The 23,049-nt window shown below is 35.6% G+C and overlaps 1 protein-coding gene across 1 annotated transcript in view; it reads right to left on the bottom strand.

Annotated features, from left to right (window-relative positions):
• The window catches only part of Cdc73 (cell division cycle 73), a 123,594-nt gene extending 101,453 nt beyond the window's left edge, over positions 1 to 22,141 (bottom strand). Inside the window, exons 1-7 of the mRNA XM_076831627.1 lie at positions 21,972 to 22,141; positions 18,136 to 18,241; positions 14,928 to 14,997; positions 11,071 to 11,133; positions 10,936 to 10,988; positions 7,101 to 7,189; positions 71 to 287 (exon numbers count right to left, since the gene is read on the bottom strand). Of these exons, the coding sequence (XP_076687742.1) occupies positions 71 to 287; positions 7,101 to 7,189; positions 10,936 to 10,988; positions 11,071 to 11,133; positions 14,928 to 14,997; positions 18,136 to 18,241; positions 21,972 to 22,102 (729 nt within the window). The 5' untranslated portion in view covers positions 22,103 to 22,141. The remainder of the gene's footprint in view (positions 1 to 70; positions 288 to 7,100; positions 7,190 to 10,935; positions 10,989 to 11,070; positions 11,134 to 14,927; positions 14,998 to 18,135; positions 18,242 to 21,971) is intronic.
• Positions 22,142 to 23,049: the final 908 nt, after the last annotated feature.

Below are 23,049 nucleotides of genomic sequence, written 5' to 3' on the forward strand. Positions count from 1 at the left end.
CAATTCTACAACTAATCACAAGATTAAACATACACACTCATTTTACAAGTGGGTGAAATATTTTTATTACCTTTCCTGTACTCTGTAATATAGTTGTTCGTGTCCTCCACACTCTCTCTCTGCTGACTATATCTCGAGTCACATCCACCTCAGCGTCCACAAAACTCCTCTGTTTAAGGGCAGTTATGTCATCATCTAGATCAGTCTTGATAGTAGATCTTTTCTTAGCCATAATTTTAGCTTTGATTGCAGCAATTTTTTCCACTGACATAGCTTCAGACAAAGACCTAAAAGCAATTTATTTTTTTAATTCTGACAGCAAAGTTTCCTTGAACATATCATATATTGTTATATTTATAAATTTCTGGTAAAATTGTTTTTAAGTGGCACTTCTCATCTCAAACTGGCATAGTTGATATTCTGTAATCATATAAGATTTTTATAGATAAGGGTACACACACAGACAATATCTATTGAACAAATTCATACTTTCATAGGAAAGATCAACTCAACAAAATTCCTCAGAAGTTTTTCATCTCTCCCTCAAAAGACCTGAATTCATTAATATGGGTGCTTTTTTTTTTCATATTTTATGAAATTTTACTAGCTACTCTAGCTCTATATCTACGGAAATTACACACAGATACACACACTCATGCCACCTGTAAGGGGGCCAAAAATTCAACCTGTAAAAAGTGCGGGAGCTTGGATTTTCCTTAAAATTTATTTCAAGGTTACAAACCTACATGCCATTGTACACATCATATTTTATAGATGAAGGAGGTTTTTAAATACCACAAAAAACACACAATCATTTTAATCTCTGGAAAATGATACCATATTTTGAACTTTCTTAATATTCCCTTTACTTGATTTTCAAATAGGTAAAAGAGCAAAGAAAGACGATGCTTTCAGAAACTATTAAAAAAAAAAACTTTAATACTGAAAGTATGGACTTCATAAGATGATAATCTTAAGCACAGTGTTTTTGTAATATAAAATGACAAAGAGAAAAAGTGGTTGAGTACCTTAATAACTGTAGACAAAAATATTACTTTAGTCACAAGATGAAAATCTTGAAATACGTTTACATAAGATCTGGAAAAAGGATGGAAATTCCTGCAGGTTTAAATACAGTAGTATTATATAATATACTAATTTTATTTAGAATAGGTATGCAGGTACTTTATAGCAGATGCAATACACATCAGGTATTTGACTCATTTTGTATAACATCACACAATATTCCCCTAAAACCTAGAGCATACCAAAGTATCTTTAAACAAATTCAAATACTTTTGAAAACTACTTAATCAAGCCTGCCTTAAACTTTCAATTATTGGACTTTCACTTCTAGCCAAGATGAAGTAAAAGAAACAGGATTAATCCCTCCAACTTGAAAAGTTTTCATGTCAAAATACATGAAACAATGGATGACTACACACTAGCTACCAAGCCATAAAGGATAGTGATTCCCTGACAAATGACCAAAAAACAAGGTAATTCCGACAGCTGCCTCTACTTACTGCCTTGAAAATATCCAAGACTTTGGAATTCATAGGCTAGAGCTTCTGAGAAGAAAGAATTGAAGAAGATCCCCTTGAGTATTCCCAACAAAGTACGGATTAGCATGTAAGTATGAGGAAACCATCTCAACCTGAGCAAAAGAACCACCCCAGAGGTTTGGAGGGAATAGTGCATGCCCAGTGCTCACAAGGAGTTCTCCTCAACCAAAGTGAAAAGTTCATGTTCACTGGTCATTAGGAAGAGAACTCAGTCTCAGTGGCAAATGCTCTTGCCTGGCATGTGCAAGGATCCTGGGTTGGATCACCAGTACCAGAAAGGAAAAAAAAAAAAAAAAAAAAAGTAAGAGTACTCAGAACATTCTTGCCACAGCAATGGGTAGAAATAATTACCATAGGAATAATTACTATAACTGACCATTGTTCAAATAACAATATTAAAACTAAAAATCCACAGTAACAAACTGTTTCTAGGTGATTTAACTGTGCAACAATTCAAAGTTAAAGTAGATTTGGAGAAATAAAAAAAATACCTAGTACTCAACAAGGTAAAATGCACAATGTCTGGTTTCCAGCCAAAGATTTCAGGGCAAATAAGGAAAATATGCAACAAAATGAAGAGAAATACTAATCAATAATTAGTAGAGCCATATTCCATGCATTCAACAAGTTGTAGAGACACAGAATTTAAAAAAGCAAAACAAACTTTTAGAGATGAAAGTTCTAAACAGAGAGATATTAAAAACAATACATAAAGGCTGGTGTTGTGGCTCAGAGGTAGAGCACTTTCCTAGCATGTATGAGGCACTGGGTTCAATCCTCAGCACCACATAAAATAAAATAAAGACACTGTGTTCACTTATAACTAAAAATAAATTAATTAATTTAAAAAATGCATAAGATTACAGAAAAAAATCACTGAACTTAAATATACATAAAAAATTAGCCAAAGTACAATTTTGAAAAAAAATTAAGAGAATAAAATAAAGAATCAAAAACAAAGGGAAGAAAAGAAAACAAATGACCTCTCAGATGACATCAAATGGAATTTAAGCAACTCAACTCCAAAACGAGGAAATCAGAAAAATTCAAAGAAACAAGGCTCCAAAATTTTTCAAATTTAATAAAAATTAACCCAAATATTTTCCCAAGAGACTGCAAGCACGAGAAACACAAAGTTCTCCCAAAACTATGCCAAAATCAGCAAGAGAAATTTTAAAGTAGCCAGAAGAAATAATGTATATTTCATAAAAAGAAAAAAAAAATTTTTAAATGAGAACACACAAGTGAGATGGGAAGCATATTCCCCCAGTCTAGCCTACAGATGAAACTAGAGCCTACAGATGAAACTAGAGTCTTGGCTAACACCTTAACTGCAGCTTTGTGAGGCTGAAGCACAGAAGTCACCCAAGTCATGCCAAAATTCCTGATCCAGAGCTACTGGGGGCTATTAAATGTGCATTTTTTAAAAAAGAGATGATGTTGTTTATGGCCAGAATGTAGACTTTCGCAAAATTAATGTACCCATTTTAACAACAACAGCAAAAAAAAAAAAAAAAAAAAAAAAACCCTATGATCATTTCAATATAATCAGAAAAAGCATTTAGCAATGTCCAACATTTGATTTCTCATGGGAAAAATATCTCTCAACAAGCTAAAAATAGAAAAAATTTCTTCAGGGCTGGGGCTGTACTCAGTGGTACAGCGCTTGCCTAGCATGTGTGAGGCACTGGGTTTGATTCTCAGCACCAGATACAAATAAATAAAATAAAATAAAGGCCCATCAACAACTAAAAAAAAAAAAAAAAAAAATTTCCTCAATCTCACAAAGAAAATATAAAAAATTCACAGGGCGAGGTGGCACACATCTGTTAATTCCAGCATCTTGGGAAGCTGAGGCAGGACAATTAAGAGTTCAAAGCCAGCCTCAGAAACTTAGCAAGGCCCTTAGCAATTTAGCAAAGCTCTGTCTCAAAATAAAAAGGGCTGTGGACATGGCTCAATGGATAAACACCCTTGGGTTCAATCCCTTGCATCAAAAACAGTCATATCCAGAATATGTAACAAACTTTCAAAACTCTATTAAGAAATCATACAACCTATTAAAAAAAAAAAAATAGGGGAAAAGTTGAAGACCTTTCACCAAAGAAAAGAAGTTAAATTAAAACTTTGAAAAGATGCTTCTTACAACATCATTAATCATGAGAAAAATGCAAAATTAACCATAACAAAATACCCACTACACCTATTAGATTGCTAAAACTATACAGCCTGACTATACAAAGAGTTGGCATGAATGTGGAAAAACTCTTACACACTGCTGACTTAAAAGTAAAATGATACAATCACTTTGAAAAATGGTTTAGCAGTTTCTTAAAAAGTTAAGTCTGGGGGCGGGGATTGTGGCTAAGTGATAAAGCACTTGCCTAGCATGTGTGAGGCATTGGGCTTAATCCTCAGCACTACATTTAAAAAAATAATTAATTAATTAAATTATTTTTTAAAAGTTAAGTCCATACTACCATATGCTCCCATCATTCCTCTCCTAGGTACTTACCCAAGAGAAATGGAAGTGTACATTCATGCAAAACCTTGAGCACAAATGCTCACAGCAACTTTAGTTGTAATAATCAAAAAACATCCAGATGCAGTGGCACATACCTGTAACCCCAGCAACTTGGGAGGCTGAGACAAGCGGATCATGAGTTCAAAGCCAGCCTCAGCAAAAAGCAAGGCACTAAGCACCTCAGTGAGACCCTGTCTCTAAATTTAAAAAATAGCTGAATGTGGCTCAGAGTTCGAGTGCCCCTGAGTTCAATCCCTGGTACCAAAAAAAAAAAAAAGACCAATAGTGAAATGTCTATCAACAGGTGACTGGTAAGCAAACTGTGGTACTTACATACAATGGAAGAATACTCAAATAAAAAAGGAATGAATTAATGATAGACCCACCAACAAAATTAATCTCAAAACAATTATGCTAAGTGAAACACACATACACACACAAAAAAAACCAAACTACTGCACAATTCCACTTACATATAATTCTAGAAAAAAACAAATCCATCCTTACTAACAGCAACTCACTGGTTGCCTAGGAAGAGGATGCAGGAACAGGTGATAAGGATTACAAAGGTACACAAGAAATTTAAGGGGGTGATGTTGTGTTCATTTCTTATGAATGATAAGATGTTCCACAGGTGTAAACATACATGAAAACTTATCTTTAAATACTCAAAATTAATTGTATGTTACCTACACACCACAATAAAGCTTTTAACAATCTACACTGAGAATGGGGGTGTAGTTCTGTGGTATAGTGCTTGCCTAGCATGCACAAGGAACTGGGATCTACCTCAGCTCAGCATTATCACAAAAAGAAAAAAAATTCCTGCACTGAATTTTTAAGAATCATACTATGCCAAAGAAAACATTATGAAGTAATTTTAAATATATTAAAAATCAGATGCTAAGCAAAATAAGTCAAACTCAGAAAGCCAGAGATATGTTTTCTCTCTTACATGAAAGAGAGCAAAAAGGAAAAGAAAGATGGAGGCAGGGTATGCAAATCTTGTGAAAAATCAGAGATTAGAATAGAGAAAAGGGACCAGGGATGGGAGGAGGGAAGGGGTCCAGGAAACTCTGGAGAGTGATATTAGCTATATTGTTATACTGCATCTAAATATGAATTTGTAACAACAAATGCCACATTATGTACAACTATAATGTACCTTTAAAAAAAAAAATGGTAAAAAATAAATCAGGCATCTGCAAGTTAATGCTACAGGCCAAATATGGGCACACCCTTGCTTTTGTGTCATCTTTGGCTGCTTTCCCTACCATAAAAAGAGTTAAGTAGTTGCAAAAGAAATAATATTACCTGCAAAGTCAAAATATTTAACACACTTGTTCTTCAGTATCCCAGGGGACTGTTTCTAGGACTCCCTAAAGATATCAAAATTCAAAGATGCTGAAGTTTCCTTTATAAAATTGTAGATTATTTGCATATAATCTACTCACATTGTCCCATGCACTTTAAATCATCTCTATACTACTTATACCCAACAGAATACAAATACTATGTTAAAAGTTGTTACACTGGCCTGGAGTAGTTGGAAGGCTAAGAGTAGAGGATTTCAAGTTTTGAGGCCAGCCTGGGCATCTGAGTAAGACCCTGTCTCAAAAACTAAAAAGGGCTGGGGATGTAGTTTAGTGGTAAAGCAGCCATCGATTCAATCCCCAATACTGCAAATAAGTTGTTATACTATATTGTTTAAATATAAGGACAAAAGGGCTGGTGATGTAGCTCAGTGGCTAGGCACCAGACTAGTCTATGAGAGGGCCTGGGTTCAATTCCAAGTACTGGGTGGGGGACAAAAAAGGACAAGAAAAAAAATCTGTACATGTTCAATACAGATACATTTTTTCCAAATATTTTCAATCCACAATTGGGCTGAATCCACAGATGCTGAAATCACTATTAGAGAGCCAACATATATATACAGCACTTTCAGAAAGTTTGCTGATTTCTGCTACAAATCAAGAGATTATATTATAAAATAAGTGGCATATCAGGCACAGTGGCACATGCCTATAATCCCAATGACTTGGAAGGCTGAGGCAGGAGGATTTCTAAGCTCAAAGCCAGCCTCAAGAACTTAGTGAGACTCTATCTCAAAAAATAAAAAGGGCCAAGCACGGTAGCGCATGCCTATAATCCCAGCAGCTCAGGAGGCTGAAGCAGGAGGATCAAGAGTTCAAAGCCATCCTCAGCAACAGTAAGGTGCTAAGCAATTCAGTGAGACTCTGTCTCTAAATAAAATACAAAATAGGGCTGAGGATGTGGATCAGTGGTTGAGTTCCTGAGTTCAATCCTCGGTGACAAAAAGTAAAAATAAAATGGGCTGGGGACCTGGTTCAGTGGTCAAGTGCTTCTGAATCAATCCCTGATACCAAAAAATAATTTAAACAAAATAAGTGGCATAAGGTAAAAATTATTAAAAAGAAACACAAATGTGGTAAAAGAATAATGAAGAAGGCTTTCTAGAAAACAAGATAAGCATATGGCTTCCAACCCATCCTATCATAAAACATGCCCACACAGTCCTTAGGACCAATGAGTTCCACATCTGTAAATTCGACCAACATCAGACTGAAAATATTAAAACAAAACAAAACAAAAAAAAACTGTATGTACTAAACATGTACAAACCTTTTTTTCCTGTTATTATTCCAAAACAATGCAGTAAAAGTACTACATACTATTTCCATTATATTGGGCATTATAAGTAAACTGCGTGCACAAAAGAATATGCAGAGGGTATCTATAAGCAATATGTAATTTTATATAAAGGATTTGAGCATCTGTGAATATTGGTATAAGGGGTGAGAGGGTGCTTCTGGAACCAATCCGCTATGGATACTGAGGGAAAAAATGTATTCTTTTGAAATCAGGGGAGCAGAGGCATATAATCAATTAAAGAGGTAAATGCAAGTGTGGGAAGCATTTTAATTTCCCTTTTTCTATGTATATTTATATATACCTAAACTCCATATTTGGTACTAAAAAATTCTTACCTGATCTGTTCAGTTTGTACAATCCCTTCCTTATGACCCTCCAAACGAGCAGCCAATCTCTCTTTATCAAGGCGCACACACTCTTCATCCTGGAAATAATCACTGGTTAGTAAACATTCTAAATTTTTATTTTAAAAAAACTGTTTTTGCAGTGCTAAGAACTGAAGGGCTAAGGGCTTTGAGTATGCTAAGCATGCAGTCTACCATTAAACTTTATATATAAAGTTTTATGAAAAAAAAACCACTGTACATAATTTTTCCTTACAAAATCCTCATCTACACATTTCCATGGAAGTAATCCATGACTTTCATGAACTTTAAGGATACTTTTAGTTATACAAAGAAAACCACAACAAAATATATGCTGGATCATTTAAGACTAGATAGAGCTATGCCAGGCGTAGTGGCCCACGCATGGAATTACAGTGGCTCAGGAGGCTGAGGCAGAAGGCTCCAAGTTCAAAGCAAACCTCAGCAAAAGCGAGGCCCTAAGCAACTTAGTGAGATCCTGTCTCTAAATAAAATACAAAGTAGGACTGGGGATGTGGCTCCATTATCGAGTGCCCCTGAGATCAATAGCTGGTACTAAAAACAAAACAAAACGAAAAGACTAGAACTAACTATAAATGCTCCTCAACTTACAAAGGGGTTCTATTCTGATAAACCCATAATAAATTGAAAATAACATACACCACAAGTGCATTTAATACACTGACCTTACCAAACATTATAGCTTGATATAACTTACTTAAATGTCTCAGAATATATCCTCTCACCCACACAAAAACCAACTTTATTACTAAGCGTTGGAGAACAATTATTATTAGTTGAATACTGTGCTAAAAGTGGAACACTTTCAAGTCAATGTGTATGTAACATTTCTGAACCATTAAAAAAGCCAAAAAATTGTCTAGGATCATCTGTAAAAGCTTACCAAAAAAACTTGCTTAGTCATTTATTTCTATGATTAAGTGTTCTTGCCATAATACATCATAACTACTTTTATTCAGAAAGATATCATACAACAAATGATCCTTTATAACTGAGGAAACTTATAACTAAATATTATGAGAAGCCTTCATCAGAGTCAAAAACTTCATTCTGAATCTAGGGGTTTTTTTTCCATCTGTTGCCACAAGTCCCAAACCGAGTAAAACTTTAATAGTTTTCAAAGCATGTTCCTTAGAACATTAGAGATTTCTTATAAAGTGTCCCAGGCAACTTCAAGATCTTGACTGACATTTAATTTTGGTAGCTCAGAAAAAAAAAATTTTTTTTTCCATACAGGCAATTAAGCCCAGGTGTACATAACCACTAAGCCACATCCCAGCCCTTTTTTATATTTTATTTAGAGACAGGGTCTCACTGAGTTGCACTGGGCCTCGCTAAATCACTGAGGCTGGCTTTGAACTAGTGATCCTCCTGCCTCAGTCTCCTAAGATGCTGGGATAACAAGTGTGAGCCACCACACCCACCACTCTCAGCTAGTTGGTAGCTCAACTTTAATATATATTTATGTATTTCAGGATGTCAGCTAAAATGTCTGAATACTTAACAAGACAAAAATCAATAATTCTAATTTAGTTCCATGCCTATATGCAATAAATAAGCAAATGATCAGAGTCCACGTCCAATGGCTAATGAATATGAAATTGTACTAAAAAAAAAAAAAAGCAGAGCCTACTCGATAGATCAAAAAATATGGGGGGGCTCCAATTCTTACACTAACAGTAATCTATCACTTAAAAAAATCTTCAAATGGACACATGGGCTGAAATGAATGGAAGGCTATTTTGGCAAATGCATTATATTTTTCTCATTTATAATAAAGGTATATAACCCCTAATAGTCAAGTTCCTTAAGGAACTGCAAATTAAAAGACAATTGCAATCTAGACTTTAATCAAATCAGAAACCCTTCCCTCAAGGTTTCTTTTTCCTGGTATAATGTAATATTCATACACTGAACTAAAACTAAAAATTGCTTAGGTAATGTGTTTATATAATACAATATTACTTTATAAAATGATCTGGAAAAAACCTATGCTATTTTATGTTGATTTTTCAAGCTACTGGAATCCTAGCAATTTAGCATTTCTAACATGTTCAATTTTTTCAAATAACTAAATTATAATGTTCAGACTTTTCCGATCAAATGATATCCCTGACTTCACTCCCTTTGTCAACCGTCAGTCACAATATTCTCTCATAAATTGAGCAAATTTTCAGTTTTACTGCCATAAAACTTGTACCAAGGGTTAACAGAATAGCTAGGATCCAGAGTACCTTGGCTCTAATACTAGTTCTTCTAACTTCGGCAAATCCCTTCTTTGTTCTGGAGCCTCACACATCAAGCCTAGTACCACACGTCAAGCCTCACACGTGTCAAACCTAGTACCACAAACTTCAAGAGATTGTGGTGAAGTTAAATGAGTAAATACACATGAAGTATTTAGACTATCCCCTAGCACATAGCAGTAACAATGAATCAGTTATCATTTTTGTCATTATGTGAAATATATCAAGTCTGTGTTTCAGAATATACCTAATTAAAATTACATTATTTTAGCATCAATTTTATCACTGGTTGCACTATATATAAATTACCCACCAATCCTGTCCCTTCAAGTTACCTTTCTTATAATTGTGGATGCTTTACTATCCATATAGCAGACAAAAAATATATATTTGTTCTAGTTGTAGATGAACACAATACCTTTATTTTATTTGTTTATTGAACCCAGTGCCTCACGCATGCTAGGCGAATGCTGTGCTACTGAGCCACAACCCTGTGCCCCGCCACTTATAAAAGGTTTTATGAGATAGTGGTAGGCCAGAATTGGCCTTTGGGTCCTAGTTTGCCTATCCCTAGAAAAAGGTGGTATGGGAATTTGCTCTACTCTTCAGAGCTGTGAAGTGCTTACTTCATTAAAATACTGACTTAATGGGTTTCAGATTTCTTGTAGCACTTTAGCTAGCAAATAGAATATTAATATTGCTTAATAATCCTTAAGGAATGTTAAGGATAGTTTACATGAAATAGAAGCCACTTAAGAAATATACTTATGGGACTGGGGCTATAGCTCAGTGGTAGAGTGCTTGCCTGGCACGCATGAGGCCCTGGGTTTCATCCCCAGCACCACATAAAAAATGAAAAAATCAAAAGTTGTTTAAATATTTTTAAAAAGTATTAAAAAACAAACACATAAAAAATATATAGTTATTTTTACAGATCTACCGCATAACACAATGACTATAGTTAATAAATGTATTATACTTTAAAACTGCTGAATAATTTTTCTTTGAAAACTGCTAAAGGAAGTTTTTATTGTTCTCATTACAATGATAAGTGTGTGAAGTAATGTAAGTATTAATTAGCTCAACTGAGTCATGCCACAGTGTAGAGGTATTTTAAAACATAATACTATTTATAATATACAGTTTTTGCCAACTAAAAAAATGCAGTTCTCTTTGGAAAGAAAATTAGTTCTGATAAAAGTCTAAAATAAGAACAATCATGGTTTCTAGCAATATTAATTAATACCACTGATGGAGACAAGTGTTATCTCTTCAATGTTAATTGACAGATGATAGGTTCAATCATTTGTTTAATTAAGATTAAGATTAAACATTCCTCTGGAGTGTTAATCACCATTTCAGGGGGTTTTATATGCAACAGATATGGAACTTCTTAAAGATTTACAAAAAATAAGAACATAATAATATAATTAAAATCCAGAAAAACAAAACTCCTAGGATTACTACAAACAACTCTTGTTACCAAACAATCTCAATTTCAGAAACAATATGAATAATCTTTAAATAAATTCTATTACCTCAATTCTTGGTTTCTTTGCTTCTGCTAAAACTTCATCTGCAGCTCGTTTGACTTTAAGAAAAAGAGAAGTAAATAAATGTATAGTTTTGGGATGGATTTGTGAAAGTTCAAATAAAGATGTGACAAGGCATACCTTGAGTGGATCGCTGAAGACCTATTTCTAGAGGGGCACTTCTGTCTATACTTGCTGATGTTGCTGAAAAATTAAAAAACATTCACATAAACAGATCAATATTTAAACACATATTGGATTTTATTACAAGTAAAATTCACAAGCTTTGTCATAGTTTGTATTTCTGTGTGGAGACTTACTCCAAAAAAAAGTAAATTTTAAAGCATTATTGTAGAAGTATTTTATAAAAAGATTAATCTGTATTAGAAAGCTTATGAGAACAAACTATTCTTAATAATTTAGCTTACATATTACTGAGATGAACTGCTTCAAAGACTATACTTCAGAATCACAACACATGTACATTAAAAAGTTTACCTAAGTATAAATATGATCACACATATATGAGGGTAAGTTTTTTAAGTTAACATTCACGTTAAACATGAAATCTTTAATTCTTTACAATTGGTAGAAAACTTTCAATTACCTTTTGAATTATTTGGGGACAGGGTAGTGGGGATTGAACTCAGGAGTACCGGGCCACTAAGCCACATCCCCAGCACTGTTTTGTATTTTATTTAGAGACAGGGTCTCACTGAGTTGCTAAGCACCTTGCTTTTGCTGAGGCTGACACTGAACTCGAGATCCTCCTGCCTCAGCATCCTAAGCTGCTGGGATTGTGTGCGCCACTGTACCCAGCTTGAATTATTATTATTTTTTAAAGCATTTTTTTAACCTTTATTTTATTTATTTACTTTTATGTGGTGCTGAGGATCGAACCCAGTGCCTCACACTTGCTAGGCAAGCGCCCTACCACTGAGTCACAACCCCAGCCCCTTGAATTATTTTTAATGACTCAAAATAATGAAACTGTCCCCCTCGACCTAGATTCTACCATCCTATATAAACATTGGTTGTGCTTATATATCTCTCTAGAGTTTCTTTCTGTAGATATAAGAAATACAAACTTTTACTTTTATTTTAACCTTTTATTCTGACAAAATATTCTGAATCTTACTTTTCTGTTTACATAACAGTATTCTCTCTTAAATTCTTCCACATCGGCATATAGGACATTTCTTTAACTCTTTTCTTTACAACTACAGTATATGCTATTGTATGGATTATAATTTATTTAACCAATTCCTTGCAGATGAGCAGTTCTAACAGTCTTCTGTCATTACCAACAATGGTAAAATGAAACTATATATATGTCACTTCATACATTTTCAAATATGCCTCCAGGATAAAGTTCCAGATATAGGATTTCTAAGTTAATTTTGTGGTGACAGACTGCCAACATCTTCAACAAGGGTTGTAACTATTGAGATTATAAATAACAATGCAAAACGTTTCCTTATAGTTTGACTAGAGCATATTATTAAAATGTTAGGTTAAAAAATGCTATTTTTGTTAAACATTTCTAGCAAGTAGAGAAATGCAAATCAAAACTACTCTAAGATTTCATCTAACTCCAAAGAGAATGGGAATTATTAGAATACAGATAAAAATAAATGTTGGCAAGGATGTGGGGAAAAGGTACACTCGTACATTGATGGTGGGACTGCAAATTGGTGCAATCACTAGGGAGAAAGTAGTACAGAGAGTCCTCAGAAACATGGAATGGAACCACCATTTGAACCCATTGCTTGGTTTATACCCAAAGGACTTAAAATTGGCATATTACAATGATACAGACACATCAATGTTTATAGTAGCTCAACTCACAATAGCTAAATTATGGAATCAACTTAGGTGTCTTTCAACAAATGAATGGATAAAGAAAATATGGTATATATACACTAAGGAATACTACTCAGCCTTAAGAAAAATCAAATTATGGCATTTGCAGGTAAATGGATGAAGCTGAAGAATATCATGCTAAGTGAAATAAGCCAAATCTAAAAACCAATGGCCAAATGTTTTCTCTAATAAGCAGATACTGATCCATAATGGAGTGGGGTAAGGAAGAGTAAGGGAACTTTGAATTGGGAAGAGAGGAGTGAGGGGAGGGGAAGGGGTTTGACGGTGGGAAGGATGGTGGAATAAGATGGATATTATCACCCTATACACATGTATGATCACACTATACCAGAATGACTCTGCATCATGTACAGCCATAGGAATGAGAAGTTTGCTCCATTTGTAGACAACGTGTCAAAATGCATTCTACTTCATGTATAACTAATTAGAACAAATAAAAAATAAACTAAATTTTTTTAAAAAGAATACAAGTAACAATAAATGTTGGCGAGGATGTGGGAAAAAAGGTACACTCATATATTGGTGGTGGGACTGCAAATTGGAGCAACCACTATGGAAAGCAGTATGGAGAATTCCTCAAAAAACATGGAATGGAACCACCATTTGACCCAGTTATCCCTCTCCTCCATCTATACCCAGAGGACTTAAAATCAGCATACTATAGTGATACAGCGACATCAAAGTTTATAGCAGCTCAACTCACAATAGCTAAACTATGAAAAGAACCTAAGTGCCTTTCAACAAATGAATGGATAAAGAAGATGTGGTATTTATTCACAGGAGGAATATCCTTTGCCTTAAGGAAGGACAAAATTATGGCATTTACAGGTAAATGGATGGAGCTGGAGAACATCTGGCTAAGCAGAATAAGCCAATCCCAAAAAAACCAAAGGCTGAAGGTTTTCTCTGAATTGCAAATGCTAATTCACAAAGGGGGGTGGTGCCCTAGGGAAAAACAGAAGTACTTTGGACTAGGCAGAGGTGAAATGAAGGGATGGGAGGGGAAATAGGAGTAGGAAAGACAGCAGAATGAATCAGACAATAATACCCTCTGAGCATATGACTACATACGTGGACAATATATGTAGAGGACTGAGAAGGAACCAGAAGAATGAGAAGCTATATCATAACTTATGTAGGATGTGTCAAAATGCATTCTACTGTCATGTATAACTAATTAGAATAAAAATTTTTTAAATGATAACTTTGAATAGTTTGTAATTGATTTTTCAAAGAAATTAGCATATTTAGCATATTTTCTTTGGATTAGTGAACTGTATGACCGAAATTCATGGTTTTAAGTCTCTTTTGGTATATATTTCCAGAACAACTTCATATATTAGTTGAGACAGTTTTTTTCCTAATAAAATTTGAAATATTTCTTATCAGTGTGTCAAGTCTTTTATTAAAATACATAACTTTTTTACCTTTACCAAACTATTAACTGAATAATCCCACCTTTTCCCCAGTGATTTGACATGCCTCTTTTTACTCATGTTAAATTAACAAATGTACTTCTAATCCTACAGATTAAAAACTGTTTATTAGTTTATCAACTCTCTCTCAGTTCTAAAATTATTAGGGCTTTGTTAAAACTTCCAAAATCTAAAATAACTAGTCTTTTTCTCTTGCTCTTCCACAACTTTAAAATTAACTTGTCTAGTTCTACCCCTCTTTAAGAAAAACTGCTTGGATTGTTACAAATGCCAAGTGAAGAAAGACTTTCAAAAATGGGAGTGGTTAATAGTAACAAATGTGTTGACAGGTGGAGAAAGGTAAGGGAGCTCAATAGAGACAAAGCATAATCACTATAACTAGAAAGAGGAACATATGAACAGAGCTACGTTATTTATTTTTTTTAGTGGGAATATAAATTTTCCAATACTTATTTCATGGGGGGAACGACTGCTACTTAATAATTGCTACTTCAGAGTGAGCAATTTAGGGAGCTGGGGTTGTGGCTCAGTCGTAGAGCACTTGCCTCACACATGTGAGGCACTGAGTTCAATCCTTAGCACACATAATAATAAATAAATAAATGTTTTATGCCCATCTACAACTAAAAAATACTTAAAAAAAAAAAAAAAAGAGTGAGCAATTTAAAAGGTACTCACATGCTTCACCATTGAGATATCCAAGAAGATCTTTTCGGTCAGGTCTTCTAACCACAGGAATATTTTCAGTCTGAAACCAAAATTTTAAATTACATATTAAATAGATAATAATTATATAAAACCTGATAAGTTCATATGATCTCTAAATTTATTCCAATATCTTGATAACATTAAAATCAGATTTGTAAAAAAATATGCTAAGCTAAAAGAACCTAAAAATCTTGAAAAATTTTTTAAATGTTAATTTTTAGTAATTTTATTTTGGAAATTCCAGAAAGATGTATTAAAGATAATTATTAGAAAGGAAACAGTAACTCTCTTTTCAAAATATTAATTTCAGTCTTTTTTTTTCCTCATGGTTTACTCTAGGTCCTTATTTTTTTTTAACTGCATTCAAGATGTCTGCAAGTCAGACTAATAACTTTTAGTCTGCTTTCTCAGTTTATGCACCATCTCAACAGTGCTTTCATTTCTCACGCAAAAACTAGGCCTCTTCAAAATATTCAGCATGACCTCTTCCAAATAAACCGAATTAGCCACTAAAACTAAATTTTCATAATTAACAATATGCACATGTTGTTTAGAGAGGAGAAAAGGCACAGGCAATTATACAGAAAAATGTATGGTGGTTGTTTACCTTCTACATATTTCTTTTTATCCTTGAGTATGTATAAATTCTGTAAATAGGGGGGAAAAAAGATTTAAAAAATGAACCTGAAAAAATGTATCCATTTCAGAGAAATGGATAATTTTCCTTTACTAACCTACATTATCAAGATGTAAAGAGGTGAGCAAATAAAACTGTATAGTTCAGGTAAGAATAACTTTTGGGCCAGGAAATCAATGAACCCTATCGCTACCACAACTGCTATATCATTTTTCTAATGTTAACAGTGTAAGAAAAAATGATGGCAAATTGATTATTCAGGTTTAAATCCTTTGTCCGGGATAACAAAAACAAAGAAGTAATAAGAACCCTTAATACCAATGGCCAATTATTTCACAATGAATATTGATTACCTTTCACTATGCCAAACATTCTGTACTTACATCTTGATTACTTAGTTGAATATTTAATCACTTAAAAATTATTCTTTTTTTTCCCCTAAAAGATCAAGCTAAATTTTCATTTCTCCTTAGGAGTATAAAACTTTTAAAGTCCATGGGTTTTGTGTGTGCATGTTTGCAGATTTTTTTCCCCAAATCAGTCACCGTGGAATATTATAAATAGTTTAAATATTTGAATTAATTTTCTTCAAATTACTATTTCTAAGTTTAATAATATACTTCATTGCTTAGTCACTATTGAATTACATACAAATTATAGCCAACTAAAAGACATAGTCTACACATACTAAACTATGAGCCAGGGGCCTGAGGTTGTGACTCAGTGGTAGAGCACTTGCCTATCATTTGTGAGGCACTGGGTTCAATCCTCAGCACTGTATATATACATATATATATATATTTTTGTTTCTTTGTTTAAAGTAAGTAAATAAAAATAAAATAGGAGCCAGAATACTTATTTCAAGAATGGTCTGTTCACACGAAAAAGCAAATAACATCAAGAAATCAGAAAAGTGGAGCCCTGGAATTTTAGAATTCTACACCTCTAATTTGAGAAATATTTAAGAAAAACAAAATTGAAATCTTATGTGACCAAGGTCCACAGTAATAATAACTATCCATTAATTATACTCTACAACCATTCTAAAAGAACATGATCCATAAATCTAAACTGAATGCTTAAAATGCTTAGAGTGGTTTTTTTGGATATATCCAAAATAAATGGATATATCCAAAAAAAACACTCTAATTTCTGCCTAACTCAATTTTTAAAGATACAAAATATCTTTACAGAGATGTCAATATTTTTCTCCAATATTTACCAAGTATAAGTATTTAACACTAAACATGTATATATGTATATCTCGCTCAGAAAAGCAGAATCTATGGTTTAATTCTTACAAAAACCTATCAGATGAAATGACACCTTCTTCTCAACTGCTTTAAGTAGCAAGTTATTATTTAAGATACCATGCATAAGTCAGTAACCTCAACTATTAGTTAGAAAGGAGGGAAAATTTATAAAACTAAATTTTACACAGATAAAATGCAACTAGGGGCTGGAATTATGGCTCAGTAGTACAGCACTTGCCTAGCATGTGTTGTGAGGCACTGGGTTCGATTCTCAGCACTGAATATAAATAAGTGAATAAAATAAAGGTCCATTACAGGGGCTGGGGATGTGGCTCAAGTGGTAGCACGCTCGCCCGGGTTCGAGCCTCAGCACCACATACAAACAAAGATGTTGTATCCGCCGATAACTAAAAATATTAAAATTCTCTCTCTCTTTAAAAAAAAAAGAATTTTTTTAAATGCAAACTAGCAATAACTCAAAAGCTCTAATGATGACAGACATGAAGATATTTATGAAGCTTGAATAAAACCATTTAAAACTCTAAGAAATGAAAAAGTATTTATAAATTAATACATTTCAATAAAGTAGTACTTGTAAGAATGTTAAAACAATATTGTAAGCAGATATTTAATTATTTCAGTATCTCAAAAAATATATCAAATTCTATCAAAAAGAATCTGTGGGCTTAATTTTAAAAACTGAGTATTATCATTTGGGGGCATTTTATTTAGGTATTTATAGCAATTTGCAATGCCACACAGCTATCATACCCAAATAACTCTGAAATCTATTATCGATTATAATAAAGAACTTCCCTAGAATGTCATCATCACAGCCTCTATAAAATTAGTTATTTTCAAATTGTTTCTAAAGATTTGTATCTAAGTAAAAGATTTTCAAATATGAGAAAGCAAGCAAAACTGAAAACAAATGAATTTATCAAGTATGAAAATAACTGCTAAATTAATTAATTCTAAAACAATGTCTATTAATACTTTTATGACCAAAATAAATTTTTTCCCAAAACATCAGGATCCTTCCCACATCTTATAAATTTTTATAAAAACATCTCTGTAAATACCTTTATAACTTCTCTTGTTATAACATGATGTTTATTTCAGATTAAAAAAATCACAGATTAAAAAATTTGTATTAATCATAAAGTAGCCAAATTTTAATCCTCCAGGAAACTTATACATTTGTGATCCATGAGGTAAATTATCCATGCCAAACTATACCTATAAACAATTAAGTTAAAAAACAAGTTTTAAAATAAACCCTACTTACAGCTGCACGACGGACATAAACAGGATGAGAAAGGTGCACATTATTAAGTAGAAATAAAATGGAATCCAAAGTGTAGTACTCTCTGGGTTGGCCTTCCTTTCCAGTCCTGAAATAATTAAAGCAAAATTTTTATTCACAATTTAAATTCAATTATTTGGGCTCAGGTACATGTATCGATTCATCTTTACCCACTTGATCATCCAACAATGTACTTAACATAGCTAACGAAAATACACATAACTGGGGCTGGGGCTGTAGCTCAGTGACAGAGCACTTGCCTAACATGTGTGAGGCACTGGGTTCGATCCTTAGCAACACATAAAAAATAAAATCAAATAAAGGCACGCTGTCCATCTATAATTATAAAAATAAATAAGTAAATAAATAATAAAAAATACACAAAACTGTCTGAAGCAGTAGCACATGCCAGTAATCCCAGCTGGGGAGGCTGGGAAGGCTTGGGATAATGGGATCAACACCAGCTTCAGTGAGGCCTTATACAACTCAATGAGACCCAGTTTCCTAAATAAAATATTTTTAAAAGGCTGAGTATGTGGCTCAGTGGTTAAGTGCCCCTGAGTTCACTTTCCAGTACCAAAGAAAAAACAAAAACAAAAACAAAGCCCCTAAATTATAAAATCTACTAAGTGTAATGTCAGGAAAGCAAAAAGAACACAAAGGAAGGCAATAACAAAATGCAAGAAGTAGGGAAAGCACACACATGTTTACTATAAAGAACAATACAAACTTTTTAGAACTGGACCCAAATTAGGCTCTGGGCTTTATCAACAGAGAAAAAAACCTAATCATTTGCCACCATGCATGCATGTAATCCCAGAGGGAGGCCAAGGCAGGAGGATCATGAGTTCAAAGCCAGACTCAGCAATGGAGAGGCCCTAAGCAACTCAGTGAGACCCCATCTCTAAACACAATATTAAAAAGTGCTGGGAGCTGAACTGGGTGCAGTGGCACCTGCCTGTAAATACCTGCAGCTCGGGAGCCTGAGGCAGGAGGATTGGAGACTCAGCAATGAAGAGGCACTAAGCAACTCATTGAGACTCTGTCTCTAAATAAAATAGAAAAAAGGCTAGGGATGTGGCTCAGTGGTTAAGGGCCCCTGGGTTCAATCCCTGGTACCAAAAATAAATATCAGTTATAGAACGGAGGATCCTTAAGAGAAAACAAATTGTAATAAAACAATACAGTCTACAGGAACAAGCTCTCCAACGTTGTCACCTATGGGTAAGCTGCTCTAGAAGATCACCTATTTATAGCTGTCCAAACCTAAGTGGGGCCATACTTTGTGTTCAGTGCCTGAGAAACTGGAGCTATATATAACTAACTTAATGTCCAATCCCACCCTTTACCCTACTTCAAAAAGTCACACAGCTCTGAAAGATTTTTCAGCAAGGAAGCAGACCAAAATGCAAAGGGGGGGGGGGGTGTGCTAGGGATATAGCTCAGTTTGTTGAGTGCTTGCCTTGCATGCACAAGAGAGTACTTGTCTTGCATGAACAAGGCCCTGGGTTCAATCCCCAGCCACCACAAAAAAAAAAAAAGCAAAAGGTATGGAAGATGGAAAGAGATGGGTATTCAATCCCACCTTTCCCTCTACATCTACCCATCATAATTCAAATGTATTATTTGAATTCATTTGAATACGGCCCACTATAACCAGTCCCCAATTGGACTTTTCTACCATCTCTATATTAATGTATTTCAAACCACACCTCACTTATTACTGTACAAAGAAATTTCAGTTTTTCCTTATGATAGAGTAAAAATAACAATGCACTGCATGCAATAAGGGTATGTAATGTTTTATACATACGTATATCTTTACAGGTGTACATACACAGCAATGATTCACTGCTGAAAAGTCTGAAATCTGTTTTAAGCATTTCTTTTCACTGCCTTCAATGAAGTGCTGTCAAAACATGTCCTTTTCAGCCCTTATGCCTTTAGTATACAGCTCTGTCATCCTGAAGGACTAATCTGTCACTTTTTTTTTTTTCCTTCATAGAAGTTAGTTTTTGTTTGGAGGGAGTACTGGGAATTGAATCCAGGGTTGTGTGCTTAGTAGGCAAGCACTCTACCTCTGAATTACATCCCTAGACCTCCTCTAACTCAGAACTCTTCCCCATTCTGGGTGGAGGTAAGGTGATGGAGATTGAACTCAAGGACACTTCACCACTGAGACACAGCTCCAATCTTTTAAGACAGGATCTCGCTAAATTGCCCAGGCTGGCCTAGAACTTGCAATCCTCCTGCCTCAGCCTCCAGAGTAACTGGGATTTCAGATGTGAGCCACTGTGCCTGGGTTTTTACCCATTCTGTAAAGCTTACTCATTTGTCGATGCATTCATTCAAAAAAGCTCAGTGGGATGCAAATATGTCACATACTTCTATGAAAACTTCCTTAAAATACCTGTAACTAGAAGTAACTGTTCTGAGATAAAAAGCCTTTCACAAGTTACTTATTCTTATCTCTTCTACTTGGATTAATTCTTCTGAGTCAGGAGCCAGGGTTTCAGGAATTTTTCTATTCCTTGAGTTAAACTGCCCTAAACCCTGAATATTTGTTATTAATTTTATATACACATATACACACACACATACACACACACACATATATATGCACACACATACACACATACATATGTATCCATTAAAAATCCATTCAAGGGCCAGCCTTTTTGGTTGTAGATCATGGTAAAGCACTTGACTAGCACATGTGAGGCACTGGGTTCGATCACCCACACCACATAAAAGTAAATAAATAAAATAAAGGTTGTGTGCATATGTGTCCATCTACAACTAAAAAGTGTTTTTTTACTTCAATCAGATATTGCTTATGCAATTATCTTCAAAGGGTAAAACAAGAAATTCAGAATGGCGTTTAATCAATATTTCATAAAGCTTATGAAATAAGAAGGCTAAAAGAAATCCCTTAAATTTCCCAGTTTTTCATCAACTCTCCATAAAGCCCTTTCCACTCAAACAAAATGAATAGGAAAGTTCTGGTCTAAAGGTCAAATTATCAAAATGAAGCATCAATAACAGTGATCAATCATTAAATGATTATCAAAACTATATCTAGATGTTTTCCTGAACGACTTAAAATTCACTAGACCCCACGTAGCATGCATGGATTGACGTCCCAAAACATTTTTCTTGAATACACACTTTCCAAAATCACACACCATTATTTTCTTAAATCTGTAAAGCTGATTTCATTTGATCAGTAACTTTCTAACTCAAAAACTCCTGCTTTCCTCTCTAGCACTGGTTTTGATGATTATTCCAAATTAACCAACTCTTTCCCATCTTAGCTTCACGCAGTCGCGCCCTTCTCTCTTCCTGAGGAATAACACCCTCCCCAATTACTAAGGAAGAAGAAACCGACCAGGAGCTGCAAAAGCCACCTGAGACAGAACACATGGCAGTCTCGAAACGAGAAAATTTTAAGAACAAAAAGGAACGTCTCCGGCAGCAGACGGTGTGCTCCTTTGTGCACCTACGTTCAGGTACACTTGTGCACCAGCCCTACACGTTGCTGGTACTTGATACATACTGGGGGGAAAAAGAACTGGTAAAGTCACAAACTCCCATGTTCCCGTTCCCTTTGGCTTCCCAAAGATTTAAAGGGATGGACCGCTCCAGACAGTTCCTCCTCTTCCCTCCTCACCCTAAAAGTGCAACTTGGGCTCTAGAGAGAAACTTTTTCCCATAGCACCCGTTTATCCCCCATCCCCAAGGGAAACAGGGGGAGGGGTTAGGAAAGAGGTCGCCTGGGGGCGCCCAACACCCCTAGGCCGAAGCCAAGCCGGACTTACCCCCAAACTACATAGTTGGTCTTCACATTCTTGGGCCAGGAGAACTCCCCGAAGATCACTTCGTCTCCCTTCACCACAATCTCCTTCTTCTGGATGTTGTACTGTCGCAGGACGCTGAGCACGTCCGCCATCTTCCCCCCCCTCGCCGCCGCTTGCCCCGGGCGCCGCCGCCGCCACCACCGCTGCGCCTGCCTCCCTCTTCCCCAGTCGCCTCGCCCTCTTCCTCCTCCTCCTCCTCCGCCGCCGCCGCCGGGAACCAACAGCAGGAGAACTAACAGCCGTCCTCGCCTACGACAGCAGCAGGGGCAGTAGCCACCCAGGCCGCCAAGGACCCCGCGCTATAAGGCAAGGCCCCGCCGCTGGCTGCCCGCGGAGAACGCCTGACTGCGCGCCTCCAGCGCCTCACGGCTGCCGCCAGGGGGAGCCGCAACTGCCCGGGAAAATGCCCCTCCCAGACTCCTCCTCCTCACGGAGACAAATCCCTGAACCGCGCTGCGCACCAACACCGCGCCCACGTACAGCGCGCGCACGGGAACACTGCCGGGCGCGCTCACTCAGAGGCGACAGGTGCGCGCGCACCTGCACGGCCGTTCCGTACTTCCATCCCTAGAGCGCGCACTGAGTGTTCGACGACCTGTGCAGCGTGAGGCCGTCGCCCCTGGGGCCCTCGCTGGGCGACGGTGGGGCTCCGCAGCGTTTGCCAACGACTGGAATCGCCTGTTTATCTACGTGGGACCCACTTCTAAGTCGGATCCACATCTAGCAAAAGGTCTCTAGATCCTACTGATCTGGATAAGCCCTTTGAGAAGACGTGTTGGGCTTTGGTGTTTCTGGATCTGGTGTTTAGTTTTTGTCTTTTTTTTTTTTTTTTTTTTTCTCCTTTGCAGAGTGGAAAAAGACCAAGTTCGGTGGAATACACTTTTGACACCATATTTGTTAATGGTTTTGACCTTACAGCAGCTGTAGGTTAATGGAGAAAATGGGATTAATACGAGAATAAGGTGAAAGCGTCTAAACAAGTTAACAAAATATCATAAAATATTTGGAATTTCCTGCCCCTTTTCTTAGAGGATAACTT

This window comes from Callospermophilus lateralis, chromosome 13 (assembly GCF_048772815.1).
Source record: "Callospermophilus lateralis isolate mCalLat2 chromosome 13, mCalLat2.hap1, whole genome shotgun sequence".
Lineage (NCBI taxonomy): Eukaryota > Metazoa > Chordata > Mammalia > Rodentia > Sciuridae > Callospermophilus > Callospermophilus lateralis.